Source organism: Ochotona curzoniae, unplaced genomic scaffold, assembly GCF_017591425.1.
Source record: "Ochotona curzoniae isolate NIBS_2020 unplaced genomic scaffold, NIBS_Ocur_1.0 contig_1274, whole genome shotgun sequence".
Classification (NCBI taxonomy): domain Eukaryota; kingdom Metazoa; phylum Chordata; class Mammalia; order Lagomorpha; family Ochotonidae; genus Ochotona; species Ochotona curzoniae.
The window spans coordinates 9502587-9528643 of NW_024465023.1; the positions used below are offsets into that span (position 1 = coordinate 9502587).

At 51.2% G+C, this 26057-nt stretch overlaps 1 protein-coding gene across 6 annotated transcripts in view; it reads right to left on the reverse strand.

The window, feature by feature from the left end:
* Positions 1-232: 232 nt before the first annotated feature.
* RBM10 (RNA binding motif protein 10) overlaps positions 233-26057 on the reverse strand; it is a 35346-nt gene continuing 9521 nt past the window's right edge. For 2 of the 6 annotated variants that reach the window (XM_040999411.1, XM_040999440.1), the window contains exons 3-24: positions 14866-15049; positions 13104-13334; positions 11155-11224; positions 8994-9067; positions 7464-7550; positions 5680-5740; positions 5357-5533; positions 4823-4983; positions 4552-4649; positions 4376-4463; positions 3484-3670; positions 3226-3365; positions 3004-3121; positions 2804-2895; positions 2543-2707; positions 1886-2035; positions 1712-1777; positions 1441-1632; positions 1272-1346; positions 871-977; positions 666-795; positions 233-571 (exon numbers count right to left, since the gene is read on the reverse strand). In XM_040999411.1, the coding sequence (XP_040855345.1) occupies positions 446-571; positions 666-795; positions 871-977; positions 1272-1346; positions 1441-1632; positions 1712-1777; positions 1886-2035; positions 2543-2707; positions 2804-2895; positions 3004-3121; positions 3226-3365; positions 3484-3670; positions 4376-4463; positions 4552-4649; positions 4823-4983; positions 5357-5533; positions 5680-5740; positions 7464-7550; positions 8994-9067; positions 11155-11224; positions 13104-13334; positions 14866-15049 (2779 nt within the window). In that variant the 3' untranslated portion in view covers positions 233-445. The remainder of the gene's footprint in view (positions 572-665; positions 796-870; positions 978-1271; positions 1347-1440; positions 1633-1711; positions 1778-1885; positions 2036-2542; positions 2708-2803; positions 2896-3003; positions 3122-3225; positions 3366-3483; positions 3671-4375; positions 4464-4551; positions 4650-4822; positions 4984-5356; positions 5534-5679; positions 5741-7463; positions 7551-8993; positions 9068-11154; positions 11225-13103; positions 13335-14865; positions 15050-26057) is intronic. The other 4 variants (XM_040999421.1, XM_040999430.1, XM_040999454.1 and 1 more) reach the window with 4 other exon arrangements.

Consider the following 26057-nt stretch of genomic DNA (forward strand, 5'->3'; position numbering starts at 1 on the left):
GGGCCCAAGTACTTGGGCCATCTGCAGCCTCGCAGCAGACACCTGAGCAGGAAGCTTGACAGAAAGCAGAGGAGGGCTTCCTCTTAGGTGTTCTGATATGGAAAGCTGACTCCCAAAGTGGCAGATGAACCCACAGTGCCAAACGTCCTCCCTGTCCATCTGTCTGTGCCCATGGTTCTGTAGAAACTACAGTGACGTGAGTGAGGGTATGAGAAAGAAGAGCCACAGGATGCAGACTTTTCAAGTTTTATTACAAAAAGGACATGATCCCAGCCCACTTTTCCAACAAAAGTCACCAACTCCAAGTTTGATTTGGTCAGGGCTGCTCTGGCTGGGGGATAGGCTGGTATATGGAAGCAGGGTCTCCCTCTGACCATTCAACATTTCGTTACCCCCCAGCCAAGGATGGAAATTCAATAACATGATAAGTTGCTCTTGCAGTGGCTCACTGGGCCTCATTGAAGCGGGTCACCATTGTCTTGTGCAGTGTCTCCTTATAGGACTCTGTGGAAGTGACTCCGTAGGAGCTGCCCCGGGCACCCAAGCCAGAGCCCCGCACCCGTGTTTGGGCCTGCGGGAGGGAGGGAGATAGACTGTCAGGCTGATGAGGGGATGCAATGGGAGGGTCTGAGGGACAGCGATGGATGGGAGCACTGGAAACTCACCTCAATGGGTGTTACGATGCCCTGCTTCTTGCGGCCCAGGCCGCTGCCCTCTTTCCAGCCCATGGCCTGCAGCATTCGGCTGCCAATATTGTCACTGCCCAGGCCATCTCGAGTGGGCTGCTCAAAGTCCCTGAGGGGCAGAGGGCAGAGCTTGAGCAGCTGGTGGATCAGCCACAGGCCCCCTCCCCCTGGCCCTGGCACTCACACGGAGGCTGCTGCTATGCCACCATACTTCCTCCTCTTGGGCTCCGGAGGCTCAGGGATGCCATACTTCTCTCTACGTTCGGCTGCGCGGTCCCGGTACTTCATTTGCTGAAAGTGTGTGGGTGTGAGAGTGCTGTGCAGCTGCACACTGTTTCTTAGGAAACATAGGCATGGTGGAGGGGAACTCTCATGGGTATCTGAGCAATAGGTCCCACAGATCAAGACACCATGGATGCCAGTGGTGGGGCTGGGCAGGAAAGGAGCTTCCCAGGGACAGATGAGATGGCTGATGCAGTCAAGCCATCCCACCTGGCTAAGGAATTTGGAATATTAGCCGCCCAAAGACTCGGGAATTGGAAAAGGACAGAGGAGATGGGAGCCCAGGAGTGGGTCATGCCTCACCTCCATGTCCGTCTTCTCTAGTGCTTCCAGCTCATTTTCTGACAAATGGGCCCGTCGATGAATCTCAAGGTTTTGCTGTGAAGGGGACAAGGACGAGGGATGAAGCAGCCGGGCCGGGCAGGGCCATTTGCCAGGTGCCAGGTGCCCTGTCCAGCCTTCCCTCAGTCACCTTGTGGAGTCCAGAGAGCTGCTGGTGCCGGATAAGTGCCTCTTTGCTGGGGAACTGGCGCCGGCAGAGCAGACAGGCCAGCTTCTGCCAGTCTGTGAGCTTCTCCTCCCGCTCAGGGCCTGCACCACGCTCCTGTTCCTCTTCACTGTCACTTTCCCCGCTGTAGGCTGCCACTAGCCCTCGTGGTGGGCTCTGTGGAAGGAAGGTGAGGGTGGGCGGTACAGCCTGGGCAAGGCACAATTCCCTGCCCCTAGCTACCCAGGGAACTCACTGGGCGGTCGTCACTGGCCAGCTTTGGGAGATCCATGCTCGTGTGCTGTCTCTCGGCAAGTGCTCCCTGAGGGTGGGGAACAGACAAGGAGGGTCTTCGCAAGGGGCCCGGGGGAAAGGCAGTACCACAGGGCAGTACCACAGGGCAGTACCACAGGGCAGGGCTGCGGCTCACCTTCTTCTCCAGGATGGCGTAGCCAGCATCTGCAGTAGCTGATTCCCGCCTTTCGTCATCTCGCAGGGAGCTGATGGGCTGGAAGCTGTTTTTGAAGTTTTCCTTTTGCTTGTTCAGACTGCGAGCCCAACGTTCCATGTCCTTGGCAATCTGGGTGTGAAGGGAGGGGTTAGGCTGGTATATGGAAGGAGGGCCTCTGACCACCCAGCAGTGGTCCACAGTTCTTGCGGAAGCCTCACAGCCTGGGCCCAGCTAGCAGCAAGCCTTCCTGCTCTAAATCAGCACAAGGGGTTGCCCCTAGCTCTGAGCTCCTGATCAGGCTCCTCTCACACAGCATGGCAGTTTCATCAACTATCAGCGCTTCCCCCCCCCCCGAATTTCTTCACTTTCCTGTCATCAGCTGCCAACTGTCAGGTCCCTATTGGTGCCTCAAGGTGCTGACACTGTCCTGTGTGCTGACACTGCGTGACACAGTGGCACCTTCTGCATTGTCCTAGGTGCTCCCCATAACATTTGGACACTACCAGGTTAGCGAGGGAGCACTCAGTGCTTGCTCCTAAATGCTGTCCCCTTCGCCCCTCATCAGCCCCTTCCTCTAAGCCAGACCCTGCAGCTGCCCATCCAAAGACACAGCAAGTCCTCTTTGTCGGTGCTCACCTGCTGTGCTGTCTTGGTCTTGTGCTTTTCCTTCTTCTCTTTGCCCTCCTTTGAGGGCGCCCCCGTCTCCTTATGCCCATCGGCGGACTGCTCCAGGGCAGGAACGTAGGTCCGCCTCTCCCCATCCCAGTACAGGTACTGCTGGCTCTGAGCATTGTAGTAATACTGTGGAGGCAGATGGGGCGAGACAGAAGTCCTCAGCAAGGAGGGACCTGAGGTGCCAGGTGCCCACCCCGTCCCCTCCCCAGGCTGCTGCATCACCTGGGAGTTGGGGTCATAGTAGAGGCCGGTCTGGGGGTCATAGTAGTAGCCAGATGTCTCATCGTACTGGTAGGTGGAGACGTCAGGCACAGCTTGGGGAAAGGGGAGAGGAGAGAGGGGAAGATAAGAGAGAGGATGGTCACACTCTCTTCAGGTTTGCTGATAACTCCCAGCCCTGCCCACACGCTGCAGCTACTCACGGTACTGGCTGTAGGACTCCTGGGTAGTGGGGCTGGTGGCTGGCGGGAGGGTAGAGCTGGGATGGTTAGGGCTCTGGAGCTCGGTCTTGAGTACAGCGGGTGACATGATGGTGTAGGACTGCTCGGGGGGGAGGGGAGGGCAGACAGGGGAAACACAGCTCAATCCCTGCCAACACCTCTCCTACCCAACTGCTTTCCTGGCATATCCCGCAGCCCACTCACTTGGCTGTTGGCAACGGCCCCCTGGCTGCTGCTGGCATCGGCTGATTGTGGGTAGAGGCCAGGGGTGGCACCAGCCTGGGCACGGGAGAAAGCCTGCAGTGACATGGAGTCTGCCCCAGGTTCCAGGGAGGCCTCAGGACCTGGAAGAGCACAGGGAGACAGGACACCCAAGAATGGGTGTGTGTGTGTGTGTGTGTCCAGATCTCATGCCCACTGGCACCTACCATGATGAGCTCAGAGGGAGATCCTGGGGCTTACCTGCTCCAGATGGGTCTCCTTTGGTTCCACTGATGCCAGGGCCCTTGGTGCCCTTGAGATAGCCATGGGCATAGAGGTTGGACTCTGTGCCCTGGCTGCCGCCATAGCCCTCATCCTGTTGATAGTAGCTGTAGTCGACCGGTGGTTCCTCAGGGGTGGCCCAGGCACCCTCCCCACCCTGGGAGGCCTGAGGGGCAGGTGGGAGGGGCTCATTAGAACAGGAAGGGCACAGGAGGTGGGGGTGGGGAGCCTGCAAGAAGCCAGCTGTCCCACACATAGAGCCAGTGTTTCTACCCGATCTTACAACAGGCAGCCTTAAGATAACTGGCTGCAAGAGAATAGGGCAGCAGCCCAAAGAAGAAAAAAAACCTTCAACTCCAAGCATGCCCAAGTGTTTCCAAGGGCTGCTACTGCTGTGAGCAGTACAAGTGTTGAGTGTCACAACAAGGAAGATACCATTCTCCAGTGTATTCTTTTTCTCCTAATTTCTTCACCTACTTACAAATTACTTTTTATTCAGAAACACTGATACACACACACACACATACATACATATACATGTATCAATATAAAATATGCAATCCATTGTATGAACACAGGACAAAAAGAATATATACACATACGAAAAACCCCACCCAGTAGAACACAGCAGCACCCAGGGCTGTGCTAGAAGTGAAAGCCTGGGAGAGGACTGGGAAGGAATTGCGGTGAGGAAAGAGGAGAAGGAAGCAGGGTCTAGAGAGCTGGGAGCAAGGTAAAAGGAACCCACACCAGCCAGTTTGAGTGTTTTGCATCCGCCGACAGCAAGCCAGCCTTTCAGTTGGAACAGGGGGTACAGTAAAGTTGAGAACACCTAAGTGGTAGGATGCTGAGGGACCAGGGATCTGAGTACCTGTGAGATGGCCCACTGGGCCGCAGCAATGGCAGTGCTGGCCACAGAGGCGGCATTGATGCGACTGCCTTCGTTAGAGGCCATGTCCCTGGGGAGGACAGTGGAGACTGGAAGTTAAGATGGGCGGCTCCACTTAGCTGGGGCAAGCTGGGACAGGGCACAGGTGGGGCCCTGACCTCTTAGAACCCTTGGCAAATTCCACATTGATGGTCTTGCCGTCGATGGTGAGTGGTGGGTGCAGGGCCTGCAGGATCTGCAGCAGCTGAGCAGCCTCCTGTGTGGGTGGAGAGGAGGCAGGGACAGAAGGGTCAGGCCCGGGGAGGCCCCCGGCTCCATTGCCCCATTTCCAGGCTTGGGGCCACGGTGGGGGGTGGGGGAGGGATCCCTCCTCCCCACCCCCGGGGGCCGGGACCCTGGCTGCCCGGCCCCCCACTGTGCCGCCCTCACCACGATGGTGGAGAGCTGGATAAAAGCGAAGCCTCGGTTCAGCTGGGTTTGCTTGTCCTTGATGACACGCACGTTGGAGGAAGACAGCACCGCATAAGGTGCTAGGGCTCCCAGGATGGAGTCCATAGTGCTATGTGGGTTCAGGTTACGCAAAATGATGGCTGTGGGAAGAGGTTCAGCATTAGAGGGCATCCCTGGCACTCTGCTTCAGCCCCCTATCAGCACCTCGCCTGCTGTGCCTTGTCCTCTGGTCTCAGTGCTTGCTGCATCCCCCGGGGTAAACACTGTCCATCAAGGTCCCCACTTGGTCCGAGGTCAGCTGCTGAAGATCCTCCCAAAACCTTCCCAAGGCCATGTAGGACCATCAACCCCCACCCTGCTCATCTGATATCACAGGCCTGTTGTCACTCCTTCCCTACCACGTAAAGGCCAGCAGAGGACCCACGTTCTGCTCACTACCGTTTCTCTGGTCTTGATGGGTCCAACCCTGACAGCCTGGGACATGGAGAAAGAAGGGCAGAACAACTGACTCACTGTCATTGGCATTCTCTGAGCTTGGCTCGGAGCCTTGGGACAGGGCTTGGGAGGCCAGCACTCCCTGGGCCTGGTAGGGTTGCGGCAGGGGGAGCAGGCCTTGGCTCAGCTCTCGTCCGCCCAGTGGTAGCGTCTGCTGATCCAGCCTGGTGCCAAGGGGTAACTTCTGCTCTGCCTCTGTTGGGGGAGGGAAGACATGGGCTGGTGACAAATGGGGAGGCTGCATGGCTCCCCTTCCTCCTCATACCAACCCCCAATCACTGGTCCCTCACCCTTCTACTCACCCCACGTCCTGGGGAGTGGGGAAGGTAGACGGACCTCACCTGACTTGGGCACACCACATTTGAAGCACTTTTCTCGGCGTTTGAAGTTCTGCACACCACACTGTGAGGCACAGGCCAGGCTGTCAGAGGGGGGCTGGGCTTCCCAAACTGCACCCTCCAACCTTGAATCCAGAGATTTCCCGCAGGGACCCCAATAGCATCCCAAGATGGGCCTAGAGCTAAGGGCACCAGGAGCCTTTTGGAGCATGCTCAAACCTGTGACTGTCCTTGCCATGTCTCAAAATTGCCCTCAATGCCATTCAGCAGCAATCGCTGTCTCCTCAGGGTTAGCACTCAGTCCCTTGGACAAGTTTCTCCTGCTGCAACTCCTTTCTCTGCTCAGAAACCTTCAATGTTTCCTAAGGCTTGTCACCCTCACTTCTCTTCTATATCCAAGACTAGCTTCCACCACTTTTGACAAACTTGCCTGGGCTATTTCAGCACCCAGAGGCTCCCCAGCATCTATCCCAGTCTACCCCTGTGCCACAGTCAGGCATTAAGTGCCGTTTTTGTGCCAGTCTCTACCCCATGTGGACAGAGCACGCTCTCTCCATCATGACCAAAGAGTAGCAATAAAGAGGGGGCAGATTAGTCTTCACGGACTGCCAGAGAACAGGGTGACAAGGGGTACAGGTGGTTCACCCAGGGACAGTCAGGGAAGGTTGCACAGAGCAGGAATGTGTAATCTAGATGCCCACAAGTTCTAGTTTGCCTGGGAAGAGATTCCTGCCAGAAGGAACAATGCATTTGGCAAAGGTGGTGTAGCGGGGGAAGAGAAAAACAAAAGCCAATGCAGGGGAGGCAGGATAATACAGGGTCAGGGCAGATCTTTGACTTTGATTCCAAGTGGAGGTTTTTGAGCAAGAGAGTCAATGGCGTGGCTGGAGCTGCAGCTGGTTTTTAGGAGTGGTACAGGAGAGAGAGAGAGTGAAGGTGAGCAATGGCAGTTGGAAGTGGCATGGGGGGGGGGGGGCAAGGGGCATTTCTGTGACAGATGCAACAGGCTCTGATGCCCAAAGGGACAAAGGAGGGAGGAGTCCATGAGACCTCTCTGGCTCAAGGAACATCTGAAAACACAGGAGGGATGGCGCTGGACACTCGCCCTCTGCTAGACCTTCAACAACAGAAAGAGATGCCATGCCCCTAACTAGGCAGTGTGCTTCTTGAGAAGAGGGCAGGAGTCCCCGCTTGCTCTTGGTCTCCCCACTGGGTCTCGGCACTGACAGCTGTGCAGTCACAAAGCTGGCCTCAGGGCGGATCTACTGCCACAGTAGCACCTATGGTCCCTGTGAACAGGAGCAAGGCACAGCCAAAGGCTTCCTCTTAGGGCACAGGGGAGTAACTGCAAACTCCCACTTTCTACTGTGCAGTCCCCAGGCTTGAAGTGGTTTTGTCAGTGGCCTTCAAGCTTGAGTTACCAGATAGCAGTCCTTGACAGTACTCCGTGCTTTTTTTTCACAGTAACAGTTAAGGTGTACACTGTTCGCTGTGGGTCACTTTGTGTTGTTTCAAGTGTTATCCCTTTATCACCATGGCTGAACCCTCCCAGCAGCCTTCTGGGAAAGCTATCGTCGGCCTTGAGGAAAGTCAGGCCAAGAGCCTGAGCACCTGGATCAGAATGAACACAGAGCTGGGATGGTCTAATTTTAGCCAGAATGACACTCAAGTCTGTGTTCCAAACTATGCTGTGCAACTCATTAGTTATCCCACTTCCCCAGGGGCCCCAGACAAGGGCTGCCACAGACACTGCCACTGCTGGCAGCCGCTGCCCACTGCCCCTGTACCTTATTACACAGCCAGTCCTCATTGATCTTGGGTTTGGGGTCGCTGTAGTGCATGGACACCTTCTGGCCCAGGATGTTGAGGGAGTGCTGTAGGAAAAAGCAGAGTACAGTGAGGCCTGGGCAGCAGTGCCCCACGCACCGTTTCAGCACAGGAGAAGAGAGTGAGCGAGCCCTTCAGCTGGATGGATGAGGGACAGGGAACGGAGGGAGGGCGGAGAACGGACGGAGGGAAGAAGGAAGGGAGGCCGGGAGGGAAAGCGCCACAGCTCTTGGGCGCAGCTGCTTGCTGCTTGCTGCTCTGCTGGGCACACGCACGCACACACGTGAGCACACACCACCAGGCACACGGTGCTCAGCTGACCGACGCCTGCCGGACGGAGGGGCAAAACCCCCACTCGGCCCTGACACTGCCAGGCCACACCCAGGGCCAGCACTACACAGTCTATACTTGGGGATGAGGGCAGTTGGGGAGGGGAGGGAGAAAATCGGGGGGAAGGAGAGAGAGAGAGAGTGAGAGAGAGAAAGCGCACGCGCGCTAGTGCTGCAGAAGGGGAAAGAGAAAGAGCCATACTGAACAGACTAAACAGAAATCCCCGCCATGAGGCCGCCTTCCCCTGGATGACTGGGTCCTGGGCCCATCGCACTAGCCTATCGGCTCCACAGAGCCAGCCCCAGGGTTGCCTCTGCCAGGAGCCCTCTCTTCACCAGCGCTGCCCCTCCCTCTCTGGAAGCTGTTCCTCCAAACCCTACACCAGGGATATGGGTTGGCATTAGGGATGGCCAGGGCAGACCCCCCTTGGGTCTCAGAAGGTCCTAAAGCAGTAGGGTTGGGATCCCGTGTCAGGCTGGGGGAGTGGGCTCCCTCTGCAGTTGACCGCACATGGCTGTGTGTGGAGAAGATGAAGCTACCCAGGGTGGTGCCTCCTGCAGGTGGGGAAGTGCAGTGGGGAAAGTAGGACTGAGTGAAGTGACTGCAGGATGTCAATGAAACTATCACATTTGACTGCAACTTTAGATCAACAAAGCAGCGCTGTCCCCTTGTGGAAACCAAAGGGCTAAATTCACATACCAGCCAAGACTGACAAAATGGGTCTTGCTGCTTATGGTGCCAACAGCTATAGTCCCCAAGTGGTGGCACTCTTAGTGCTCCTGAGAATGTAATGCAAGTCCTGGCTTTGGCTAAACCCAGAGTTGAGTGGTCCCCCAGGGACTCACCCTTTTCCCTGGGAACTGGAAAGCTAAGGGAAAGAACCCTCCCTCTCCCCACCCCACCCCAACAGCTCTTTATCTGAAAGCTAGTGTCTGGTGGTAGGCAGGGGCCAGTGGTGAGTGGGCCCTGGATGGTAAGCCCAGTGGGTAGCGAGAGATGGGAAGAGGAGATGAGGGTCAGGAAGGGGGATAGAGAGGGTGGGGGGAATGGGACACAGGGCCAGAGGGCAGGGAACTGTGTCCATAAGAATCAGGCGATGGGGAGCGCTCGATTACAAAGTAGTATTTGTTTGGGGGGGGGTTCAAGTGCGGCAAAGCAACCTGATTGGCTTCCATCCATCGTGTAGCGTCCTGCAAGTGACTAAATTCGACGAAGGCGAAGCCCCGGCTCTGACCTGGAGACAGCATTCAGATACAGACGCAGTGGGTTAGTCAACAGCTTTGGACACATGGCGTTCCCGGGGGTGGGACCCGAGGGGAGAGGATTGGGGGCAGAGAGGGAAAGGGGAGGAGGAGAAAGGAAGGAAGAAAAGGAAGTACTCAAAGAGAAAGGCCAGGAGGCAAGGGAGGTAAGGCCAGTGGACAGGAGGGGCAGAAAAAAGGGAGAGGAGAAGGGAGGAAATCAGAGCAGGAGAATTGGGGCAGGGGAGAGAGACACAGCACCAAGTGAGAAGAGAGGTAGAGACAGGCCCCGGGTCAACCAGGGTGACAGAGGAGAGAGGCGGCTGGGAGGGAAAGGAGACAAATAAGAGACCTGTCTTTAGAAAAGGAAGATAGGTAGGCTACTGCCTCCACAGGAGGTAAAGAACTCACAAAGCCAGGAGCAGCTAAGAGGGGTTTTACAATAAACGGTTTACCAAAAGAGCAAAAGAGAAGCCAGGCCTGGCTACTCCATGAGGCTAGGAGGGTTCCCCCTCCCCTCCAGCAGGAAATGGGGTAGGGAATGGAGAGGACTTAGAGACACAGTCACATTTTAGCCTCACCACGGTGCAGCAGCAGGAGGCCTTGTACAGAGCTAGCATAGGGTCATCATGGGGGAGACTACAGCCACAAACACTCCAGGCCCTCCTAGATCAGGGCTGGGGAACATCCCTCCCATGGGCCACATAAGGCCTAGGAAATCATTTGGTCTGGTCTTGCCAAGGGAACCACAGGTGGGACCTGAAATTCAATGAATCTATGGCAGGCTAATTTTTAAGCTAATTGTGTATGGCCTATGAATGATGTTATAGAGATCCAATGGCCCTTGGCAGAAAAAAGTTTCCCCACCCCTGTCCTAGACAGAGAGAGAACAGTGGGACTGGCCAGGAGGATCTTAGAGATAAGAATTAGTAGAGCCTGGGGGAAAAGTGCCCAGAGCCATAGAGAGGGATGCACTAGGGATGCCTCCTTGGCAGGGAGAAAGACCAGAATCTGTCAGCATGGGGTGAAATGTCAAGATCTACATGCAGCCAACAAGACTCAAGGCCTTGTCAGTGTTGGGGAAAGGGTTCAGGACTTAAGGCCTCGGGAAAGCATCCCCTTTATAGGCAGATACATGGGGAGGGCTTTGAATGTGGCAGGGCTTGTAGGCACATGCTTGATCTCAAGAACAATCATTAAGATGCATAGGACAATGCAATGGGACAGAGAATAAGAGAGCACGAGAAAAGAGGAGAGGAGGACAGAGGAGACAGGGAGAGAGGAAGGGACTGGGAAAGGGGAAAGACAGGGGAGGGAAGGAGGGAGGGAGGGGAAAAAAGAGAGAGGAAGGAGACTATAGAGATGGGGAGGGGGAGGTATGGAGGTATGGGGAAGAGAGAGACTGAGAGATGGAAAGAGAAGCCCAGGCACAGTGAGGCCCCACTGTGCCTGCCTTGGGGAGCCTGGGCAGAGGCCCCGCAGAGACAACTCCCCTCCTCCCCCACTAGCCTCAGGCCAGCTCCAAGCAGCCTGTGACGGAGGGAGGGAGGGAACAGGCGAGGCCAGAAAGTCCTGGCTTGTTCCTTGGGCTATGCCCTTGGCCAAGAGCTAGCCCCTGCCTCCCCTCTTGGGATGTATAACTTTGGGGCTGTGTCAGACCTACTTTCGTGTCAGAGGTGGTTCTCAGAAAAAAATGGGGTTGGGGGAGAGCAAGGGGCAGGGGAGGGGAAGGAAGGAGCGGGCAGGGAGTGTACTGGGAAGGTTGGCCATCTCAGATACGCAGAATCCCAAGGAGGAGGCTCCCCAGGGCCTGGCCCTGGCTCTGGCCTTGGCCCCAGGGAGCACTCAACTCCCAGCTGTACTCTTCCCCCCACCCCCAACAGCCTTCAGCAAGGCTGGAGCTGAGAGCTGGGAGGAGAGCGGGAGGGGGAAGGGGAAGAAAGGGCACCCCAAGCTGCCCATCCCCAGCTGTGGCAGAAAGGAGGGGTCGGGAAGGTGAAGGGAAAGGCAGAGGCAGAGGGAGACTCGGAGGCACAGGCTGGCCGGTAGCAAGGCAACTGCACTGGGAACGAGAGCTCACCTGAGGATTTGTTCCGCATCAGCCGGACCTCCCGTGCCTGGACGCCGTGGGACTGCAGCTGGCCACGGATCTGTACGGGGAGATACAGAGCAGGGCAGGCTCAGCACAGGGAGGCTGCCGAGCATCTGAGGCCGGCCCAGGCCTCTGGACCCTAAGGGGTCATCAACACCATGCACACACCATCTCCTCTACCACTTTTGGAACTGTCTGCCCGCTCCCCCAACCCTGCCCAGTGACAGCCCCAGACCCGCACCAGCACCCAGTCTTGGCTTTCAGCACCAGATCGGCAGAAAGGGAGTCAGATGAAGCGAGGGGCCTTCAGACAAGGGAAAAAATGGCAGCAAGATGACCCCAGGGGCACAGAGAGCAACAACAGAGCAAGCGAGCCAACTAGTCAAGGATGGCGAGCAGGGTGATCTAACAACAGGCTCAGTGGCAGCCACAAAGCAAGGAAAGTCAAAGTGCAATCCATGCCCTTTAGAAGGGGATTAGCCCCCTCCCTGGCTTGCATGGAAAGAGACCCGTGACACACACAGTAGAGTGAGGAGAACGGCAGAGTGCACATCCCAGCCAAGAGCTCTAGAAGACTGTGAGCTTAGCAATAAGTTAGGGCAGAGAGAAAAAAAGCACATGGGCTCCTGGATGACGAAGGAAGGCCATGGGAAGCTGCAGAGGTGATTTAGGACCGGCTGAAGCAGGGTCTCCAGGTCAGTGAGGCTGCTGAGAGGGCAAGGCGCCTATGCTGGGCAGTCTCAGGAAGGAGTCTTCGTGCCTCTTCACTTCAGCTTCCTCCTCGAGTTGAATAACACACACACACCCGCACACACACACACACAAAGGATGGATACATGGCAGTTTATTAGGACTCCCAACACTTAGGGAGGGCTCAGGAAGCAGCAAGAACATGACCTTGGAGCCCAGTTGCCCAAGCTCAGGCTCCACCTCCCTTCTGTCACTCCCTCACTATGGGATCTAGGGCAAGCCAACTCACTGGCTTGAGCCTTGGCTTCCTTATTCATAGGAAGCATGGCAGAGAACACCTGCCCTGCAGGTCTGTGGTGAAGATTCAATCACACCCAGCACGTGGCCTTCTCTGCCACCAATCCTCAACAAATGTTCAGTGACCAGCCAGCATCTGACCCTGAACTCTGCAGGTGGGCCAGGCTGCAGAAGCCCTCACATACACAGCTGGGGATTCCTCCACTACAACACAGGCAGCTCACAGATTTGAGAGGAGAACCAAATAGAGAACTCAGGGCAGGGGAAAATGCACTAAGGAGGACCAGGATCTAGGAGTCTGGGCAGCAGGTGAACCTAGTAGCCCTCTCAAGGTTTTAAGGCAGCTCTTTTCAAGAAATCTATATGGGAAGGAAACAGGAGAAAAACCGAAAGGAGAGAATGTCACGGAGGAAAGCAGGTTCGGGAGCTGTCAGCAGCCACCCAAGGCTCTGTGATCAGGCCAGTGGCGAGAGTTGATGCTGCTGACAAAAAGGAAGAGTAAGAGAATGAGAATGAAAATTCAGAAAACCTCATGCCCCTCACCACTCCCACGGTTGCAGGACCCAGGCATCGTCTCTGTCCCCAGTGATACCCAGCACTGGGCCTGGTGAGCATTTGGCCCATGATCCACACATGCAGAATGGATGGAAACCAGTGGAATGCACAGGGACAATGTACTTCTTCCTCCCACAGGCATGATCAATGAAATAGTCCATGGCTGCTGCCCCTGGGCCAAACCGGCCTATCTGACACTCCTCCCTTCAAGACCAAAAACTGATGGGGCCTGCCCAGAGGATGGATCAGTGCTGAGGTCAGGAGCCGGTGGGGAGAAGGAATGAAAGGTGCTGAGGTTGGGGGTGAGGGAGGGATGGGGAGAAGTAAAGGGCCCTGGAGGAGACCCAGCATGGCCTCCTGCTTTGCCCCTGCCCGGGGCCACGGGGGGCACGTACGTCATCCTCAGTGGCTGCCTGTGGCAGCATCCTCAGCATGACGATGTTACTGGCCTTCTCCTCCTCCTCCTCCTCCTCATCCTCCTCCTCCTCCTCCCCTTGCTCGGTCCGATAGTCCTGGTCCCGATAGTCGCCGTCTCGGGGGAAGCCTGGCGGGCCGGTGGGGCTGTGCCTGTGCCGCCGCCGCCGCCTACGCTGAGTCTCGGAGCCCGGGGAGGCCTCGTAGGAATCCTGGCCGACAGAATAAGATGAGAGACACCAGACGGGCAGTCAGTCTGGACGGGCCTCGGGGCTGGCCACGGGCTCTCCGAGGCAGACAGGCTCTGAAAGCCAGGGGTGGGCGGGCTCCGGCTAAAGGCTCAGGCAGGCAAGGTGGGTGGGCCCTGCACTGCAGTGCTTCTGGGACCCAAATCTCCACAGGATACTTTGGGAGCGCTGTCTTTAGGGAATGAAAGGATTGGTGTGGTGGAGGAATTTCCCAAGGCAGGTAATGAGACACAGCTTAAACTTGCTTGGGGTGGATCAGCTGGGGTTGGCACACCAGACCCTGCCCTCAATTTCTCCCCCTCCTCCCTTGCAGACTCAGCGGGGATGTGCACAATGGTTCCCTGTGTCACTGAAGGCCACACGTCTCCTAGGGGTTCCAGCCTGGGCCCTGCAACCAAGCTGGAGGCAAAGCTTCAGATCCAAGTTAGAGCCAGCCAGCAGGAGCTGATGAAGGTATGAGGGCCACAGACAACACTTGCTTCTTATCCTTTAGCCAGCCCCGTCACTGTCAGTCTCCCTCAGATAAGGCGTGGTAACCAAGTTCCTCCGTGTGGCTCAGAGCACCTGCTCCAGGATGAATCAGGCCAGGCCCAGGGATAGGCCCCTCTGACTCACAAGGGGGCCAGAGCCAGAGAACTTGCTACTTTATTCCCGTACCTGCCAAGAGGTCTGCCCAGGGCCCACTCTGCCCCTGCAAATGAGCAGGCATAGCTCAATAGTAGGCACCGGGGAAGCCTGGCTACACTCACACCCTGTGCCCCACTGAAGCTGCTGGTCCACTCCGGGGGTCTTTGTTTCACGGACTCCAGGGGGCAATGGGTGGCTCATATCTGACCCTCTCAGGGTCAGGCTTGCAGGCATATCTTCCCCATCCCGCAGGACAGCAAAGCTGCCAGCTTCCTTAGACAACCCTGACGACTCCTCTACAAAACTAGGCTTTCCCTAACACAAGGCAGTATCTTCACTAGTGGCTGGGTACTTCCCAATGGTGAACCTCACCCCTCAGGCTAGTGTCAACTACCCAATAGGGAGCTGGCTCCTGCAAGGGTCCTTCCCTTCTGTGTGGGGGGCCCTGTCAGTACCGGGAGGGTCATAGCTGGTCTCCCAGAACTACTCGGTGACATCCAGTCTCCCAGTTGCCCTCCCAATCCCAGATGTCAGGTTGCATAGAGGAGGCTTGAAAAGTATTCCGAACTGGCTGGACTAAGCAGCACAGGCCTTGCAGTGTACCCTGACCCCAAACTGTACAAGGAAGAAGGGAAAGAGGTGGTGGCCAGGGGCCCTCAGAAGTACAGAGCCAAGCATGGGGAAGCCAGGGAGATCCTACTTGGGACAGGAGTCTTCAGAGAAGGGAGTGGGCAGAGGAGACCTTGGGCATGAGGCAAAGCCACTGAGCAGTCTGAAGGCATGGGAGCAGAGCGCTGCCCGCACAAGGTGCTGTAGCCAGATGCCAAGGCCCTGCAGCAGCCCTGCCCCAGGTGCCGCCGGCCCTCACCTCTGCACTCTGCTCTTCAGAGGAGTCGTCGTAGTCGTGCTTGCCTTCCTGGCCACCATACTCGCGAGGGTACGAGCGGTAGTCCATATCCCGGTAGTCGTGGTCTCGGCTCCGGTTCTCCCCACCATCATCCTGTGAGCGATCCGTGGCTCCATAGCGCCCGGTCCTGTCACCCCGACCACCTCTGGGGAGGAAGGATGGTGAGGGATTAGACGGCCACCCATGGTGAAAGGCACAAGAGGCAGGTATGACCCTGCCCCTGCAACCTAGTCCCTGAGGCTCTTGGTCCCACTCTCCTGAAGCCCTCTCCTGGTTTACTCATCTCCACTTAGGCCTCCCTTAGTTTAGGCTTTATATCCCAAATACCCAGCTCTTGTGTGTTCTCTAAGCCAAAGCTGATCAAACCCAACCACATAGCTCCCTTCAGGGACTCCCTCTTAGCTGCCACAGAACACCCAGAGGCTCATCAAGGATCCATAGGACCTGCTCTGTCTGCCTCTCTCCCCTCCCCGCAGTGTGCTGCACCATCCTGCTCCTTGGTTTCATGATCACCCAACAGCAATGACAGCTATTCTGTTAAAATTTCTCCTACTGAATTAATTGCAAAATAACTTTCTCATGGTTGGTTTAAGGACTGGTACTGTAGTGTAGCCGGCTAAGCTGCTGCTTGCAACACTGGCATCCCACATCAGAATGTTCAATTGACCTCCCTGCTGATGCACTGGGAAAGCAGTGGAGGATGGCTTCTGCCACCCACATGGGACCCAGATGTAGTTCCAGACTCCTGGCTTTAGCTTGGCCCAGAAGTGATTCTGAAAACCATTTGGGGAGTGAACCAGTGAATTCAAGCTTGCTCTCCAATGCTGCCTTTCAAACTAAAGTTGGCTTATTTTTCATTTCTTTAATGAGATCAAAAGTCTGTGAATTCTAGAAAATGTAGGGACCATGCATGCCTGACTTACCGCCATATTCCCCAAAGCGGACAATCTGGCACCCTGATATGACATGTGGGTGTTGGAACTATTACACCAAATGTTCATGTTCTTTCTAATGACTGCAACTAGTATTTTGTAAAATGTCCCTGAAATTGATTATAGGCTTCTGATTGTGTCACAGCATGGAATACATGGCATCAATATGATTTATCATTGCTATCATTGCTGAGGTCCACTTTGATCATATGGTTATGGTAGCTGACTGCCAGATTTCTCTCCCATAAAACTTCTATTTTTCCCTTTCCTTTGGAAGTGTGTCACTAAAACCAACCCATATTTAAGCAGGGGCAGGGGTGGGATTAAGCTCTATTTCCTGGATGAGGAGGGAATATCTGCACATACCATTTAGAACTCTTCTTTTGTGTTAGAGCATTTTTAACGTGAGAGATTTGCAAAAGCCCAAATGTTTGACAACAAACTCTTTGGCAAGGCTGATGGGCAGTAAGCACACTCATACTGTTGTCAGAGTGGAATAATCCCCATCAAGGGGAATTTGGCAATGGCTGACAAAACACAATCTATATGTTCTCCAATTCACAATTCTAGTTCTGGGAATTTGATGTGCAGATATGCTTGCCTGCTTATAAAAACATCATTCACTATCTGCTACCTGGCCTTTCACAGAAAGAAAACATGCTGACCAACAGAGAGTTGTTTATCTCACTTCATTTATTTTTCTTTTTACTTTATTTATTTTTTTGGAAAGGCAGATTTACAGAGAAGGAGAGATAGCGAGAGATATCTTCCATTAGCTGGTTCACTCTCCAAGTGACCGCAAGGGCTGGAGATGGGCCGATCTGAAGTCAGGAGTCAGGAGCTTCTTCCAGGTCTCCTATATAGGTACAAGGTTGTAAGGCTTTAGGCCATCCTTTTTTGCTTTCCCAGACCACAAGCAGGGAGCTGGATGGGAAGTGGAGTAGCCAGGACATGAATAAGCACCTATATAGGATGCTGGTGCTTATTTCTGGATTAGCCTGTTGAGCCATTGTACCGGTCTCTCCATGTACTTTTTTTTTTTTTAAAAGTACTCATATTTATTTGAAAAGAAGAGTTATACAAAAAGAGGGAAAAAACAGAAATCTTCCATCTGCTGGTCCAGTACCCAAATGTCTTCAATGGCCAGAGTTGAACTGATCTGGAGCCAGGAGCTAGGAGCTTCTTCTGGGTTTCCCACTTGGGTGCAGTGTCCCAAGGTTCTGGGCCATCCTCAACTGCTTTCCCAGGCCACAAGCAGGGAGCTGGATGGGAAGTGGAGCAGTCAGGACATGAACTGGCACCCATATGGGATCCCGGTGCTTGAAGTGAGAGGATTAGCTAGTTGAGTCATAGCGCAGGGCACTTATCTCAGTTTTTATATCACAAAAATTTCAGAAGGATAAAAAATTTTAATTCCCCAACAGAAATCATGAAAATCAAGAAAACTTAGGAACACGATGTATCATCTCAAGTACAGGTAAGGCATTCTTCAGTAAGATAAAAATCCAGAAGTCTTATAAAGGGAAAAGGGGGTAAATACGACTTAGTAGATAAAACAGAACAAAACAACAACAACAACAAACACTATCAACAGGGGCCAGTGCCGTTGCACAGCAGCCTAAGATACTGCTTACTGGCAGCACCAGCTCAAGTCCCAGCTGCTTCAATCCTTTTGTTTTTAAAGACTAACTTGTGCTGATCTAATCTGAAGCCAGGAGCCTCTTCAGGGTATCCCATGTGAGTGCGGGGTCCCAAGTCTTTGTTGGGGCTGTCCTCGACTGCTTTCTCAGGCCACAAGCAGGGAGCTGGATCAGAAGTGGAGCAGCCAGGCTTAGTGTGGTAGCCTAGTGGCTAAAGTTCTTGCCTTGAACTTACCAGGATCCCATATGGGCGCCGGTTCTAATATGGAAGCCAGCAGCCTGGCTTCCCATCCAGTTCCCTGCTTGTGGCCTGGGAAGGCAGTTGAGGAGGGCCCAAAGCCTTGGGATCCTGCACTCACGTGGGAAACTTAAAGCAGGTTCCTGGCTCCTGGCTACGGATTGGAGCAGTGTTGTGGGCTGAGGAGTTGATTAGCATTTGTTAAGCTTGGCTCCTGCAGGAAATGGGCTTGGAGGCTAGTGGCACCTTGTCTGTCAGACTCATTAGCATCCAATTGTTCTGCTAGAGGCTTGGGGGAAAGGTATATATGGCTGAATAAAGGGAGGCTGAGAGAGACCTCTTCCACCACTACTGGTCTCCTGTAGGTGTCTGATTCCCTGACTCTCCCCGTGTCCATGCCACCGGCCAGCCGGCCTGAACAGGTGGCGCCTAACGTGGGGCATGGCACGGCACAGCACGGCACGGCATGAACATCTGAGGGACCCCTGGACCTGCGAAGGTAAGTTTAGAATTTAAGAATTTTGCAGGGGCATTATTGATTTAATCCCCAGACCCTCTCCCTGCGCTAGGGCACGAGGGACAATCTGAGGGACCCCTGGAATTTTGGAGGGGCATTATTGGTTTAATCCCCAGACCTTCTCCCCGTTTAGGGGCACGAGGGACAATCTGAGGGACCCCGGAAATGCAGAGGCTAGTTTAGGATTTAACTTTGGAGGGGCATAATTGATTTAATCCCCAGACCTTCTCCCCGTTTTGGGGCACGAGGGACAATCTGAGGGACCCCGGAAATGCAGAGGCTAGTTTAGGATTTAACTTTGGAGGGGCATAATTGATTTAATCCCCAGACCTTCTCCCCGTTTTGGGGCACGAGGGACAATCTGAGGGACCCCGGAAATGTAGAGGCAGGTTTAAAAATTTTCGCAGGGACATAAGTAAATTTATCAGGGAGCAATAACTCGCTAAAATGCAGGTAATTAAGGGAGTCCGAGATCTGCTCCACTCACAAGGCACCGACAGTAAGCTTAAGGCCTCGCAGAAGTTCGTTGAAACTATCTGCGACGTATCCCCATGGTTTGCTCTCCCTGTAGCCACCTTTTTCCTGTGGCACTTGGTAAATATTGCTTTGTCATCCCATCAAGTGGTGGTGCATCCCTTCCTTCAAAAATTATCTGTAAGAAGGGGGAGGGAGCCGCAAACCAGAGTAAGTAGACAGAAGGAACTCCAAACCAGGGTAACAAAGAAGGAGCTGCAAGCCACGAATAGTAGACAGAAGGAACGTCGAACCAGAATAAATAGACAGAAGGAATTCCAAACCAGGGCAAATAAGGAAAAGAAACCACAGAACAGACAAAGTCTAGAGCAATTGTGCGAAGTAGATTCAGAGTCCTCTTCTGAGGACGAGGAAGGGGTAGAGGATGGAAGTGAGTCTTCCAAGGATCCCCCGCCCATTGGAAGTTTGGCTGAATGCTTTTGCTGTCTGCTTTTTGATTCATCCAGACCTCCAATACCTGACTCTAAGTTTTCTGTTGCCTGGTTGTCCACCTGTTAAATATTTTTATAATATGATCAGGAAAAAAGGAAAAGTCAAGAAAAATGATTTTACAAAACTTGTCTTCTAGGCTTGCAAATTGTACTTTGGAAGGTCTTTTGTTGTGATAAATGTTTGGCAAGCTAGCTTCATCTGCATATCCATGGCCCATGGCAACTTTTGGGATTTTAGAATTCTAAGAAATACAAGTAATGCAAGGCAAATCTCTTAAGTTTCATTTGTGATATTTTCAAAAATGTGAAATTTTATTGCAAATAATTTGTTTTAGAAGTAAACTCTAAAGCATTGTTAAATTATTTCAAGGTATAAGTTAGATTAATGTGGTATTGTATACAAAGCATTTTTATAGTTTAAAATAAGTCTAGTGTTTTCGGCTGTTATCAGATTTCTCACTGCTTTACTTGGTTAAGATTTTGTATTTGTTTTAAAGGTATTTGAGTGATGATTCCATGTCAATATTGGAGCCTAATCTATAATGCGTTAGACTAACAACAACAAAAACCTTCTTTTAGATATTTTTAGCCATCCTTAAAGAGGCATCCAAGAATTCAAGTTTCCAATTCTAGGGTTTCCCTTGGTACTCTATAAAGCCTCAGGAATGCCAACGGATTTATCTCCTGTTTTGTGGAGACAGTTAATCAGGCTGATTGGATTAAGATTATTGCTAAGTGGAGTAAAATTTTGTCGTGTCATAATGTACACACCTATGGAATTGTGAAGGTTTAAATTTTAGTTTACACACTTTTAATGATTTAGCTCTGCAGTTGTATCTGGTTATTCACTATGTATTCTTAGCATAGCTATTTACCGAAAAGACTAATATTCGTATTCTTATTATGATAAAAGAATTTCATAATGTGACTTTTCTCTCTCAAAGTCGTGGTTCAAAGCTATTTACTTCATGGTTTTTCAGCTACTGGTTTCTGATGAACACTACTACCACTAAGTTTAATTGAGAACAATTTTTTCAAGTCTCTAAAAGTGTGTGTCTCTGTGTGTGTGCGCGCACACATGTGTCTTAAGTTTGTCTTCTGTATAAGTTGTTTAAAATTGTAATAATATATTACTGTCTCCTTATTAGTCAGAAAATGTTCTAACTTTTTGTGAATTAAGTTTAAACTTCCTGTAGGAAACATTTTAAAAAGCAGGTAAATTTGCACATCTGTCTCATCAGCTATCTGGATCCTTAGCTGCAAACCCAGGACACATAATTTGCCTATCAATAGTAAATGCAGCTTGCCTTGAGCTCTGAATTCTGCAGGCACTCCCAGAGCTTTCTGATAGGACTGTGAAAGTATCTAAATGATTTTTAAAACTTTGCTACAAACTCATTTACTTTGAATAAGATTATTATTTGACAGTTTTCGCTCTATACTGTCCCCATTAGAGTAAGCATCCCTGTAGCTCAAATCTAAGCCTTCCTTGCTTAATATCCTCAAGGACAAGGTATTGTGCAAAGTGCCAACCGTACTGTTTAGGATTATCTTACTAAAACTAAAAAGGGGGAGTATAGTACTCCCCGAGATCATTTGAACCTTGTATTATTTATCTTAAATTTCCTAACTTTGGATGCTGAAGGACGGTCTGCTGCAGATTGTCATTGGAATCCATCCCATAAGGGGAAAAGGGTTATGTGATGTGGAAGGATCCCTTGACTGGGCAGTGGCAAGGCCCAGATCCCGTCCTCATATGGGGGCGAGGTTCAGTTTGTGTTTTCCCAGAAAACGAAAATGGTCCAAGGTGGATTCCTGAGAGGCTTGTCCGGCAAGCTCCTGCTGCTGAGTCTTGTGAAAGCTCAGGTACTAGCCAAGATGATGGCATTTGAATCGGAAGATCGACGGGACAAGCAAGTATATTAGACCTTTATATAAGTATATTAGTATTTGATAAGCACCCCTCTCTTTATCTTTTCTTTGTCTTATTGAGAGAGGAGTTAGATTGGGTACCCAAGTCATTTTCTCAAAAAATATAATATCCCCCACCGTGTCTTAGATTTACCAAGGGACAAGGATGCTATTAACATATCAATTCCCCACCTGAAGTATAGGCCACTACCTCTGGCCATTGTGGGAGGGCCTCAGGCCGATCTCTTTATCATTGAAAGGAGGGCAAGAAGAAGTAATACACATCTGCCCTAGGCCTGGAATGTCCTATGTCTGGCACCTTTGTGGCCTCTTGTCCCAAGGCAAAGTGCCATGGAAAGCAGGAATTTTCTTTGTTTATGGATTTCCTGCCAGTTTCTCCTTTAACCAGGCTTCAGACTATCTGGTGTGCGACCCCAGCTGTTAGGGGTCTGGCCCAGCCTTTATTATAGCTCAATTTCTGCCTGTGCTTTTTCTTATCATTCCCCTGTTATTACCACGGGGAAAATACCCACCTTTTCTATGTGGCAGCTTTGTGGGGTATAGACATGCACTGGCATGCACCCCGTTTTTCCTTCTTTAAGAATACAATTATTCCTATGGAATTTATCAGTTCCATCACTCCTCTGGACTTGAGGACTCGCTCACGTGGATATACCTCAGCTCCTTGAATTTTGAACTTGTGTCTGCCTGTATTATCCCTATGTTTCTCTCTTACATACAGAAAAGGCCTCTAAAGTGAATGACACCGAGTTCCAGTGCACTCTGACAGCATGCTAGAATGGCTATTGTGATTCTGCTGTTATCCTGCAGCCGCCCTGAATCCTGCCTGTGCCTGTTGGGACTGACGGAGAGGCCTCTGTTGGCCTGATAAGCTCAAAAGAGACTTTGGCATAACGGCGACCATCGTAGCCAGTACATCAGCAGCTGCCGCCACCAGCAGTTATCGTGGTTACAGTGATCGAGGTCACAGATCAGACTGCCAGAGTTATGGAACAACAGGACTTTACTATGAACATGAGGGTTGGGCATGCTTACGCTGTAACTGTGGGTTGATTTGTTGGCATAGAACAGCAGATGCTGTGAGATTTGGTTGGACCTCCTGTATTCCATCATATGCCTCTTTGTGTGTAACCCCTGTAGTGCAGTATGTTTCTCCAGGCCCGGGAATTGCTGTCTGCGCATTGCTACCGAACTAAGATGTTTCTATGGTCAGGGCCTCTTGTCTCCCATTATGCCTCTATGTATGTTTCACCTGTGTAGTGCTTTGTTTTCCCAAGCCCAAGAATTGCTGCCTGCTCGTTGCTACCGAGGTCAATCACTCCTAGCCATGGAACAGGGTAACCGACCTCCCCAAGTATGGTTTGTGCAGCTGCAGCAGACAACGTGTTGGATGGCAGCCAGTGACAGGTAAGATGGACCGGGCACTGACCAACCTAAGACAGGGGCTCCCGTCATGCTATGGAGATTCCCAATGACGGGTAAGGCTGGTAACCTAGAGTCCACAACCTAAGACAGGTGCAGACAAGTCTGCTTTAAAACAAGGAAGGGAGATCTGTTGGGCTGAGGAGTTGATTAGCATTTGTTAAGCTTGGCTCCTGCAGGAAATGGGCTTGGAGGCTAGTGGCACCTTGTCTGTCAGACTCATTAGCATCCAATTGTTCTGCTAGAGGCTTGGGGGAAAGGTATATATGGCTGAATAAAGGGAGGCTGAGAGAGACCTCTTCCACCACTACTGGTCTCCTGTCGGTGTCTGATTCCCTGACTCTCCCCGTGTCCGTGCCACCGGCCAGCCGGCCTGAACAGAGCAGCACTGGCCGTTGCAGTCACTTGGGGGAGTGAATCACTGGATGGAAGATCTTATTCTTTGTCTCTCCTCTTCTCTGTATATCTGACTTGGCAATAAATAAATACAAAAAATATTAAAAAAAAAAAAAGAGTGGAGCAGGTAAGATATGAACTGGCACCCAGATGAGATCCCAGCACATGCAATGTGCGGACTTTAGCAACTAGGCTATCACATTGGACCCCCCAGCTGCTTCAATTCTAATCCAGCTCCATGTTAATGCTCCTGGGAAGGCAGCAGATGATGATGGCTCCTAAATACTTGGGTCCCTGCACTCACATAGGAGACTTGGATGGAGTGCTGGACTCCTGGTTTTGGCATGTCCCAGGCTTGGCTATTGTGACCATTTGAAAAGTAAACCAAATAATGGAGGCCCTCTGTCTCTCTTGCTCCCTGCCACTCTATCTTTTAAATAAATGAATAAATCTTTAGAAATAAATGCGATAAAGCAAGTATGATAAAATACTAATGGGAGACTCTAGTGGACAGGTAGTCAAATGTTCACTCTAATTCTATTTTATGGCTGAAATTTCATATTAAAATATTGGGAAAGCACTATACCAACAAAAGTAACAAATGAAGAAAATATCTTCTTTTAAAAAAGTATTATTTGAGAGGGAGAGAGAAAACACACAGGAGAGCATTCCATGTTGATGCATTCCTCAATTGCCCATTAAGGACGTGAGCCATCACTACTGCCTCCCCGGGAAGCTGGGGTTGGCAGCCAGAGTCCAGTACCCGAACCCAGGGATGCCAGGCATCCCAACTGGCTTCTTTTTTTTTTTTTAAATTTATTTTATTTGAAAGGCGGATACACAGAGAGGAAGATCTTCCGTCCGATGATTCACTCCGCAAGTGAGTGCAATGGCCGATGCCATGCCAGTCCGAAGCAAGGAGCCTCTTCCGGGTCTCCCACGCAGGTGCAGGGTCCCAAGGCTTTGGGCCGTCCTCGACTGCTTTCCCAGGCCACAGGCAGGGAATTGGATGGGAAGTGGGGCTGCCGGGATTAGAACCGGTGCCCATATGGGATCCCGGGCATTCAAGGCAAGGACCTTAACCACTGCACCATCGCGCCGGGCCCTCAACTGGCTTAACAACCAGGCCAAAGGTCTCTTTTAAAATGTTTCAGATACTTGGTTGGTTTCCAATATTTTTCATAATTTTCTCCCGTTCACTTATTCACTTAACAAGGCTTACCACACATTAGGAATTCTTCCGGGTGCTGGGGATACTGCTGTGAACAAAATGAAGTCCCTGTCCTTATGAGCTTGCTTTGGAATCCAATTTGTTTCTTTATGATAATAGCTTATTAGGTAAGAGGTCGGTCAGTGGCGTGAATACCTTTAAGGTTTCTGATAACCAGGTTTCTTTGACGCTTGTTTACTATAGTACCTCTCATTACTTGAACTCCAGTCATCAGGATTCAAAAGAACTGAATCCTGATATTAAATTACAGATGAAATACTGAGCTATCTTACACTCAGGACTCAAGCCAGTTGAATGTGATCGCCTGAATTTTTACTAAGACACAGAAAGGGAGCATGCTTGGATAGGGAGGGATAGTCTTCATTGGCCATTAGGCACTGTGAATATTCAAACATCTTCCGCAGACAGATTCCTTTTACAATACATTTCTAGGAATCTAGACTGAATTACCCAAACACACGAAGACTCTTAACACAATGAGTACATTTTTGGAAAACATAAAATGCCAAAACTGGCAGAAGAGATGAAATGATAATCAAAACCCCAGGCTTAAGGTCTATTAAAAGTTCCAAAGTTTTTAATATACATATATATATATATATTTTAATTATAGAAAACTTTATTACTTATTTTCAATAAATGGGAGAGGGATAAGGAGAGAGGGAAGGAGGAAGGGAGGGAGAGAGAGGGAGATTGACCTTCTGTCTGGTGGTTGATTCTCCAAATGTCCTCAACAGCCAGTGCTGGACCAGGCAGAAGCCAGGAGCCAGAAACTCTATCTGGGTATCCCACGTTGGCAGCAGTAACCCAATTAAGGGGCCTTCATTCATTGCTTCCCAGGATGCATTAGAAGGAAGCTGGATCAGAAGCAGAGGGGCTGGGACTCCAATTGGCGGTCCAATATTGAGTTGTAGGCATCCCAACTGGCAGCTTATCCCACTGAGCCATAGTACCTGCTCCAAGGTGCAGATAATTCTTACCCAAGGTTCTCCAATAAAGAAAAACATAGGGCCCGGCAGCATGGCCTAGCAGCTAAAGTTCTCGCCTTGAATGCGCCTGGGATCCCGTATGGGTGCCGGTTCTAATCCCGGCCAGCTCCACTTCCCATCCAGCTCCCTGCTTGTGGCCCGGGAAAGCAGTCTAGGATGGTTCAAAGCCTTGGGACCCTGCACCCATGAGGGAGACCTGGAAGAGGCTCCTTGGTTCGGATCGGTGCAGCACCGGCTGTTGCGGTCACTTGCGGAGTGAACCATTGGACGGAAGATCTTTCTCTCTGTCTCTCCTCTCTGTATATGACTTTGTAATAAAAATAAATAAATCTTAAAAAAAGAAAAATATAGAGCTCCTTTGATTTAAATGCAGAAAATAAAATTATAGGACCACTTAACTGATAAAGATACACAAATATTTTAGATACTATAATAACTAATCAGCCTGTTTTTAGAATTTACACAAATCATTTAAATCTGTCAAAAATTCACGAGTAAGCACTGTAAAAACCCAAATTGAGAACTAATCAACAAAACATACCTTAAAGCAAGACAAATAAGGCAGACTGAATAATTGTTCAATTGTTCATTAAATTAATACACTAAAAAAGATACAAAACAGCTCAGCATATCATGTGATGTTGACTGAATTCCTGCTTTGGGGAAGATCAGCTATGATATTACTGAGACAACTGATGACATCTTAATATGGGCTTTTTTGGGTTTTGTTTTTCTTTGTTTTACTTTTGAATGTTATTATACAATTCTGTATAGTCCAGGATTCCCCTCCCCCAGCTTCCAACCCCCCGACTGATTTTTCCCATATTGCCACAACAGCATATTTCTTTCTTTCTTTTTTGGAAGTACTTTATTTTTAAAATAATTTTACTT